The sequence below is a fragment of the Aegilops tauschii genome, chromosome 5 (genome assembly GCF_002575655.3).
Source record: "Aegilops tauschii subsp. strangulata cultivar AL8/78 chromosome 5, Aet v6.0, whole genome shotgun sequence".
Classification (NCBI taxonomy): Eukaryota; Viridiplantae; Streptophyta; class Magnoliopsida; order Poales; family Poaceae; genus Aegilops; species Aegilops tauschii.
The window spans coordinates 552,922,492-552,932,656 of NC_053039.3; the positions used below are offsets into that span (position 1 = coordinate 552,922,492).

Here is a 10,165-nt window from a genome sequence, read left to right on the forward strand (position 1 = left end):
GTGTAGACCCTACGGGTTCGGGAGACATGCAGACATGACCGAGACGCCTCTCCGGTCAATAACCAATAGCGGGATCTGGATACCCATGTTGGCTCCCACATGTTCCACGATGATATCATCGGATGAACCACGGTGTCGAGGATTCAATCAATCTGTATGCAATTCCCTTTGTCAATCGGTATGTTACTTGCCCGAGATTCGATCGTCGGTATCCCAATACCTTGTTCAATCTCGTTACCGGCAAGTCTCTTTACTCGTACCGCAATGCATGATCCCGTGACTAACGCCTTAGTCACATTGAGCTCATTATGATGATGCATTACCGAGTGGGCCCAGAGATACCTCTCCGTCACACGGAGTGACAAATCCCAGTCTCGATCCGTGCCAACCCAACAGACACTTTCGGAGATACCCGTAATGCACCTTTATAGTCACCCAGTTACGTTGTGACGTTTGGCACACCCAAAGCACTCCTACGGTATCCGGGAGTTGCACGATCTCATGGTCTAAGGAAAAGATACTTGACATTGGAAAAGCTCTAGCAAACGAAACTACACGATCTTTTATGCTATGCTTAAGTTGGGTCTTGTCCATCACATCAGTCTCCTAATGATGTGATCCCGTTATCAATGACATCCAATGTCCATAGTCAGGAAACCATGACTATCTGTTGATCAACGAGCTAGTCAACTAGAGGCTTACTAGGGACAGGTTGTGGTCTATGTATTCACACATGTATTACGATTTCCGGACAATACAATTATAGCATGAATAATAGACAATTACCATGAACAAAGAAATATAATAATAACCATTTATTATTGCCTCTAGGGCATATTTCCAACAGTCGACACCTCTAATTGGTGCAAATGGCAGCCATATATATTCGTAGATAATGTCGTGTCAAAAGACATGAAATCTCCATATAGCTCATAATTCATCTTGCACAAGGAGTCTGTCCAGAACAGGCTCCGCACTACATTGTTCTTTGTCTCTTCCACATGGTGGAATCCCGGCCTCCGCCTCTGCATATCGGCAAACAATTTCATGGTGTCCTCGATATCAGTGCTGCGCTCTCCACCCCTGTCCCGGCATGCAATGTTGCTTATGTCAATCGTGTCGAACATAATTTCTCGCCTCGGTTTCCCCATGGCAGTAAAAATCTGCATAACCTTCCTTGGTTCTAACCTCGCCTTCTGCGGCACTTGTATAAAGAATTTCTCTTGACGTGTCATCTTCTTATAGCATCTCATGAACTTCAGCATCCAATTGGATGGGTGAAGTTGGTGGTTGTGCTCTAGGCGCACGTTCTTCAGATACCATTTCCTCCTATCTGTATCCCTCTTGGTTGTTATTTGGACTGGGCAGCTTGTCCAGATCAAGCAGTTGCTTCTTCTCTCCTTAACATGTCTCTCAATTGTTTTATTCTTCCCTTCCTTTGTGCACTGAAACACCTGCTTGTCAAGCTGCTGATCATATGTCGATCTTCTGCTCGTTGATCGCTTGGCAGCAAAGCCAACCCTTCTCGCATATCTACAGAAAAAGAAAAAGCACTCATCCAATGATCCGAGTACCATACCGCCCTCTGGTTTGAGCGCTTCGGTGACCTCCTGAATCGTTGGGTATATGCCTTCTTTGAACATGTCGTCCATTTCTTTCTCTACAATGGTCGGCGGCGCCATGATGATTCTGTCTACCGTGTCTTTGTTCGTCTAATGGCATTCACTTTTGACAACATCAGTTTCATCGCCAGCCACAGGTCCACTTACAGCGGAGTTGCTGCTGCTCTATTGTTTGTCACACGCAGCAGCGTCGTTTCTGCATGGCACGGTCAAATCCATAAATGATTCTGCTTATCCACTGTCGCATTGTGCAATGCTGCTCCCTGTTTCTCCGGCACTCGTGCGTCCAAGGGACTGTGCTGCTTCTACCATGCAATCCGTGCTGGCGTTGTACGCTACTTGCTGCTGTGAACGTTGCGTTCCCTTCGAAATGGATGGAGAACTATGATATTTCTTTGCCTCATCTGTTATCCCCTCCGCCAAGTCCTGAACACATGGCACGAAATAGAATTAGATGTCCAGAGCAGCATATGCATTTTTTTAATTTATAAACAAAATATTTATATGACTCATCAGGGCTCAACTGGTATACCAAAACCAGACCCGTACCTCTTCACCAAGTATAAGCGGTACACCAGAGGCACTGTTCACATTATACCCAGCAGCACGAATGTGACCATGCTACACACACATCTGGACAAGAGGCATAGTTGTGCTTCTGTTTACACCATACAACCGGAGAGGCACAACAACATCCTATACAAAAGAACAACTGCACATACAGCCGTACCAGACGGACAGTCGTCCTCCTGTTTTGCACTTTACCATGTTCTTCCATAAAACTGTTTGTGTGTTGAATTGAAAAAGCATAGTTCCGACGTCACCTTTGTTTTCCCATGCCTCTCTTGTCCAGCAAATCTTGGCAACAACCTCCGTGCATTGGTGATTTCGCTGACGATTCTGAATGCCATTGGAGATCCTTTGGAAGGACCCCTCATGTTGAACGCCACAGGTGATCCTTTCAAAGGACCTTGCCATATGTTTTCATTGAACCGTGGACTACCGCGATACTTGCTTCCTTGCCCGTACACCTACTTGTGCAAGATACTATAATTTAATATGCCAGACAAAAACAAAGAAAAAATTGCTCACAAAAAATATACATTTGCTTTAAATGTTGTTGCACGTTCGTATTTGTTGTCACCTGTATTGCTTTCTGGTGCTGCTGTACGGTAAAGTTTATTCCTCCTATGTTTGATTTTGTCGTTGGGCTCTTCTTGCTTGTGCAAACCGTACCGAATCCTTGAACACCAATGCTTTTGTTGCCAATGATCCTTCTGCTTGCATCAAAGGAAATTCTGTTACCCTGTACCTCTTCATTATGACCGCCTTCAAACGTTTGGCCATCACAACGCCCGCTCTGCGCCTTTGTGGACATCTGTGTCTTGAAACCAAAAAATAATTAGAGGCACATGCAAGTATTACAAAGAATTAGCACGTTAAACTTCCACAAACGTTCAAAATCAGCGTTTGAAGTTTTCGTCCTTACCTGCACAATCTGCTTAGTGGAGTCTCTGCTGCTTAGAATGCTCCTCTTCGTAGGTGTCTGTGGCACACCATGCTCTTGGTTGGGACATTTGCCAAGAACTTGTATCTCACTCTTGACTCCAATTATTCCAGCCCGCATGACATATGCGTGTTGGACAACATCTGCATCATTGATCTTCTTCTCGTTTTGTAGTAATTTTTTTTCTTCCACCTCGCGATACTCAACTGCAGAGTAGATGCACAGGATAAACAAATATTACAGCATTCATCCAGGATATATTAATCATTTTTGTTGTTGTTAATGATCTACTATTTGGTGTTCTCAGTGGTGGCACCTTGACAGCAGACGTCCCAGAAATAAAAGACCAAACGCTAATGTTCAATTGCCTTACTATTACCTGCCTCCCATAATCCTTGCCGATGTTGTTCAAAGACCGACCGTCCCTGTTGTCCTGATCAGATGACGCACTCCTGAACATCTGCCCAAAAAAGAGATATAATAAATATATAAAGGTTATAAACTTGTAGTATCAATGTTGAAACTTTTCGAAGTCGATCTCAATATTTCTTACTAACCTTTTACACATACCACGCAACAGAGATATATTTTTAGTTCTATATAATTGAGATATATATATATATATATATATATATATATTAATTTTTAATTAAACTGCAACCTCAACCAAAGTGAGATCCTCTGATGCTAGTTTGCTTGTGCAACACTTAACACAAAGATAACCATGAAACCTAACAAAAGTAACAAGCTTGTATTACAAGGACGAGAGTAAACAAAACAAAAAAAACTCAAATCAGAGCTACAGTGCAAAACTAAATAGTTTTATTCTATGAATCCCGACCACAATAAATTCATCAACGAATTGAATCTCATGTATCAGGAATCGCCACGCGAAGGTGCGTTGATAATTTTTTTTACTAACCTTTGATTGCCAAATCTTATGCGCTGATTGTTCGGAACTCACACCTTTCTAAATTGTGGGGGGATCTGCTTCCCTGCAGTTTGTCATCGATCTCCTTCAATGATTTGAATCTGGGAGAGAGAGAAAAGAGAAAGAGAGAGGGAGAGAGAGAGAAAGAAAGAGAGAGGCTACTTCGATTTTTTGCGTGCAGGAGAAGAATAACCTGATAGGTGGGGTAAGTTTTGCGACGCATGAGAGATGCACATGTTTTTTCGGCGTGACGAGATGTAGTAGGTTGACTTCACTTGACCATCGACGAGACTAACAAGTGGGCTCTCAGTTACTAATTTCTCTAAGTCTCTCACTAACTTGTGGGGTCGGCCTTATATGAGTCCTACGAGGAGTACCTCCATCTGGGGTGAGAAAATGTGGTAGGTGGACTTCAAAGTCATACTGACATGTGGGCTCTCAAATAGTTCCTCTAAGTATTTCAATAACTTGTGGGGTCGTCCGCAGATGAGTTCCAGATCTCTCTCCATCTAGCGTCGCTGGCGACAGGCGAGGCATATTCTAGCTCTCCAAAGGAAAACCAACAGTCTCGTCCTGGTCCCTCCACAGCGCTCGCTCGTCACTGAAAAATTATCGGTCTCCTTCACCTCGCTCATCGTGGATCTACTGTTCAGGTAATCCATTGCTTCCTCGCCATGATTATGCCACCGATTCAACGATTGAAAAAATAAAATTCCGGTGATAGAAATTCCGCGGGCTGGGTACACATCGCATGTGCGCAACACAACAGGTGGGGCGCGATTTAAATATCCATTCCGGATCCAATTACTTTCAGCTGGTCCGTGCTCAAACTGTTGCGCCGTGTTAACGGGAGAAGGGTTATGGATTTAAAATTAAGACTCAGCTGACAACACTTTAATCCTGCCAACTGCATGTTTGCGCCGTGGTTTTGCTAAGTTGAGTTATATCTCCAGCCATGCAAAACTTAAGCACTCTCGTGACCACAGATTATATTAGTTGCAGAGCTCAATGAGACTGCAGTCAAAATTCACTATCATGATCCCTAACACGAGGTCACAACTCAAATGACTGTATAGATCCGCAATTTATAGCAGGGATCCAAAGGACTTATGTTTGTTTTTGCAAAACAGTTACTAACTCAGAGCTAGAATCCGTCTTAGCTAACCATACTGTTGATGATGGTCTTACATGGACTGCTAACAACAATCTTACGTAGCTGACCCGGTAACGATGATGTCTCATAACCTCTTATGTAGAGATCGATGAGATGGACTCCACCCCATAGCTGTCGGAGACTCAGTCTCAGTCTGTCGATGGCACAGAGATTGTCACGCAAGATTTCATGGTTCATGACCAACTAGAGCTAGAGAGACTAAGGATCGAGTTAAAACGTGCAGCACATAAAAAGCTTGTTGAGGAGTACAGGAGAAAGAAGCAGCTTGCTGCCTCGAAGTAGGTGTTTTTTATGCATCTCGCGTGTGTCGTTGAAATTTCTTCGGAAATCAATGCCTCTCATTCTAGCTGCATTTTTAATCACGGCTTAAATATTTGTGTTTGTTTTGCTGACTCGACGTTTATATGTAAGCTTCTCCCAGAAAAGCATGTGGTTCAACAATACATTTGTTAAAGGTCATTTCTTATCTTTGTCCACAGAGCTGTTACAATGGGTGAATTTGAAGAAGAGTTCAGCACAAAACTTAGCTTCCAGAAATTCATTACTGTCTGTGAAAAGCTAACAGAACCACAAAAGCAGCTTCTCAGAGATATTGGTTTTGGATACATTCTCGATCTCTGCTGCCGCAAGCTTCCAAGGTGTTTCGTCTGCTGGCTTGTCCGCTATTTTGATTTCCCTTCCAGGTGTTTCATACTGCCGAGTGGATACAGATTCCTTATCAACTCATACATCGTGCACCGGATCCTAGGAATTCCAGTGGGCGGGCAGATTATCCCTAGAAAATGCTCAGAAGCTTTCAGATGTCAGGTTAAGTCTGAGACTCGGTGTGCTGGGCACGCTCCAAACATCAGAGAGTTAACTGATCTCATAACCCCGGAGCTGACAGGAGAAGTGTTTTAGCGGGTTTTCGTGATGTTTGCAACAGCGGTATTTCTATGCCCAACGACATATGATTGCGTTAGCCCCGACTACTTAGCCGCTCTAGAAGGACCAGCAAGTAACATACTCCCTCCGTCCGGTGTGTACATCTAGGAATTTCAGGACAAATTATGGAGTTAAATAAAATTGCATTGGAAAGGTGCAAGCCACCATCTCTCTCCTCTTTAATTACCCAACCCCCAATGAGATAAGCGCATGTAGAAATTAAGAAGACCATGTGTAGATTGCTACTAGTCTTGATTATCGTGTGATGAGAGAGAATTTTTTTTCTACTTTAAAGTGCATTGGGGAGATAGAAGTACACTCTTTTGTGGACAAATTTTGAAGCTAGATGTACACTCTTCACCCGACGGAGGGAGTATCATCATATGATTGGTCCAATGCTGTCACAGAGAAATTGGTGGCATCACTGCAGACCTTCAAGGACAAAGGATTCACAGGCGTCCTGTGTGGCTGCCTCCTGATTCCAGTGGTTCGTTCATTAACTTGTACATTTCTTTATATCCACAAGCAGCTACAAGAACATGATTCATTTTTACCTCTTATACCCTTGCAGATAACATATTTTGAGTACCTGGATACGAACATAATGGAACTGAAATCTGACACTCCTGCAAGGCTTGCCATATGGGACACAGAGGCCATTAAAAATTATGCTAACATAGACAGCCTGTCAACAGAGGACGGAATTTTTGGGAAACACACGGTGAGTCAACTTTTCATCATTTCCCTTTGGTGAAGTTTTCGACCCAACTATTGACTTAGCTGCCATGTATTAATTTGACTTGATCGTCATTGTTTCCTTCCGCATGGCAGCTGAAAGACATTAGGCTCACGCCTTTCCAACCACCGCCTGGCTTTCAGGCGCCATTTTTCCAAATGAGTCCCAGACTAGAGGCCTACATAGAAGAATTTGTGCCTCAAAAAAAACTTTGTTCCGTAAGTGATTTCCAGCTTCTGCACTTGATTTTATGTTTGAAATGATGTACCCTGAGTTTTTACGAAACAAATACGTGTCCTCCCTGCATTAGCTAATGTGTGTTGCCATGATGCTTTATATCTCCACTTCACTGCAGCGGGTTACAAATACTTCACAAAGTAGGTTACGAGTGTTCATCCAGACAGTTTCCTATAGTACGTTTTCTGTGCCTTTGTGTAAAATATAGAAGTGCTTCCTATAGTACGTTAGTTGTGCTTTTGTGTTAAAACTAGAAGTGCTTCCTATAGGACGTTAGCTGTGCTTTTGTGTTAAACCTAGAAGTGTTTCCCATAGTACGTTAGATGTGCTTTTGTCTTAAAACTAAAAGTGCTTCCCATAGTACGTTAGATGTGCTTTTGTGTTAAAGCTATAAGTGCTTCCAATAGGACGTTAGCTGTGCTTTTGTGTTAAAACTAGAAGTACTTCCTATAGTACGTTAGCTGTGCTTTTGTGTTAAATATAGCATTGCTTCCCTGCGGCGGTAGGTCTTCCAATAGGCGCACGCCTTTCCAACGACCGCTTGGCTTTTAGGCGCCATTTTTAAAAGTGAGTCCCAGACTAGAGGCCTACATAGAAGAATTTGTGCCTCAAGAAAAACTTTGTTCCGTAAGTGATTTCCAGCTTCTGCACTCGATTTTATGTTTGAAATGATGTACCCTGAGTTTTTACGAAACAGATACATGTCGTCCCTGCATTAGCTAATGTGTGTTGCCATGATGCTTTATACCTCCACTTCACTGCAGCGGGTTACAAATACTTCACAAAGTAGGTTACGAGTGTTCATCCAGACAGTTTCCTATAGTACGTTTGCTGTGCTTTTGTGTTAAAACTAGAAGTGCTTCCTATAGTATGTTTTCTGTGCCTTTGTGTTAAATATAGAAGTGATTCCTATAGTATGTTAGCTGTGCTTTTGTGTTAAAACTAGAAGTGCTTCCTATAGGACGTTAGTTGTGCTTTTGTGTTAAAACTAGAAGTGCTTCCCATAATACGTTAGATGTGCTTTTGTGTTAAAGCTAGAAGTGCTTCCAATAGGACGTTAGCTGTGCTTTTGTGTTAAAACTAGAAGTGCTTCCAATAGGACGTTACCTGTGCTTTTGTGTTAAGACTAGAAGTACTTCCCTGCGGCGGTAGGTCAACCATGCTTCGTTCAGTACGTCCGGTGTGCTCTTTCAAGGAATGTGTTGACCATGATTCAAGGACTTTTTTAGTCGCGCTTCCCGTAGCACATCATGTGTGATTCTGCACACATTATTCCATGCCTTTTCTGCAATTCTTGACAGAACGTACAGTAGGTCACAAGATATTTTTCATTTTCGGTATTAATAACTTCTTTTCATTTTTGGTATTAAAATTTTCTGATGTTTTTTTTTTCAATTCTAGGACAACGTGAAAATTGCCAAAGTTATCAATGAAATGTACACAGAACTTTTCTCGCGGTTTCAACCAGTTCCCGAGCAGAAATTGGAGAAGCTCCTTTCACTTGAGGGGATCTTAGTGCAAAAGAAACCAAGACCTGCGACCGGGGCGTTTATTGTAACTTGCAACATGACAACTCGAATGGAAAAGAAACTTTTTCATCACTCCCTTCAAAATATTCTACGCTTCCAAGTTCTAGCACGACAAGCAGTCAAAGTTCTTCCAGCTGTGGCTCGACCAGTGTCCTTCATGCCACATCATACTCCCTAGAAAATTTAAAGGGTTGCTGCGATACCCCTGACCCGGACTCCCAGAATCCGTACGACAAAGAGCAGTCCCAAATTTATCTATCTTCACGCCTGAAATCATCAACTCAGATTAAGTTGCTACTGGAGGTGAACAGGATCGACCACAACAAAGAGGACATTGATGAACAAGCCAAGATTCATCTGGACAAAGTGCATAACCATCTGCACAACTGCCTTGATGGCCTGCCGGTTCATGAGCCTTTTGTGCCAACATCTGAGATGCTGGAGAGCGGGGCAATTATAATGACAGGTGAAAATTCATCTGAGTGTTCTGTACCAACTGAAACCCAAAATTCTGCTGGAGGATCTGCAGACCACAACTCTCTGACAAACCCACTGGAAAAACTCTTGGAGGAAACAGCAAAACCTACTGCAACAGAAACATCAACCTCGCACTCTGCGGTTGACAAACAATTACTGACTCATCCAATCTCAACCGATACACTTGGAGAACCTGTTTATCACACTGGGAAAACGTCACCAACTACTGCACGGTCCAGCAGTTCTGATAGCGCTCACAACAACTCTTCAACCAACACAAAGAGCCTCACTGTATCCCAACCTGCACAAAAGTTAAACAATGTCACTAGACAACGTTCTTCTTCGCTGCCGGAAGATAAGGTCCATCTTGTTTCAACTTTGAGTGACGAGAAGAACATTGCTGAAACAGAACGCACAAGAGCTACTTCCTCCCTTGCTCCTATAGTAGAAGTCCCCAGTGATTCTGCCAGCGGTTCTGGCTCAGTACTGGACACACGAAAAGCAATTCCATCCACTAGTGATGCTCCACTGGTTGCTGTCGCATCTGTCGATGCGGAAGACAATAACATTGCAGAAGAACATGAACAATGTACGAAGCAACCACATATTGATCCCACAGACAGCGTCCCGATTACCACAAGCGCACATCCGCCAGAACCGGAACCACAAATGGCAGCTCACAAGAGGTCCTTACAGCAGTCAGAAGATCCAGGCCACATAATTCAACAGAAACTGCAAACAACCAGTCTCTACATGCTGACAACCGCAGAGGCCTCCTTGATTGTGGATTCATTGATGATGATCAAATATGGTCTGACCCATCTATCTATGAACAACTTGATAGAGTCATTGAACAGAAAAACAAGGAACCCTTTCATAACCAAGTAGCATCCCAATAATGCCAACCTGATACTGTCTCACACTTGGCCAAGAATTCAAGCTCGTCAGCGAGATATTCCCTTTCTAACTATCCAGAGCCACCTATACCCAGCAGATCGGGATCAATGTCAGGCGGTAGCCACCTCACA

At 43.1% G+C, this 10,165-nt stretch overlaps 1 protein-coding gene across 1 annotated transcript; it reads right to left on the reverse strand.

Annotated features, from left to right (window-relative positions):
• Positions 1 to 827: 827 nt before the first annotated feature.
• Positions 828 to 1,682, reverse strand: LOC141023149 (protein FAR1-RELATED SEQUENCE 5-like). Its single transcript, XM_073499481.1, has one exon. The coding sequence runs from the start codon at positions 1,680 to 1,682 to the stop codon at positions 828 to 830; it is 855 nt and encodes a 284-aa protein (XP_073355582.1).
• Positions 1,683 to 10,165: the final 8,483 nt, after the last annotated feature.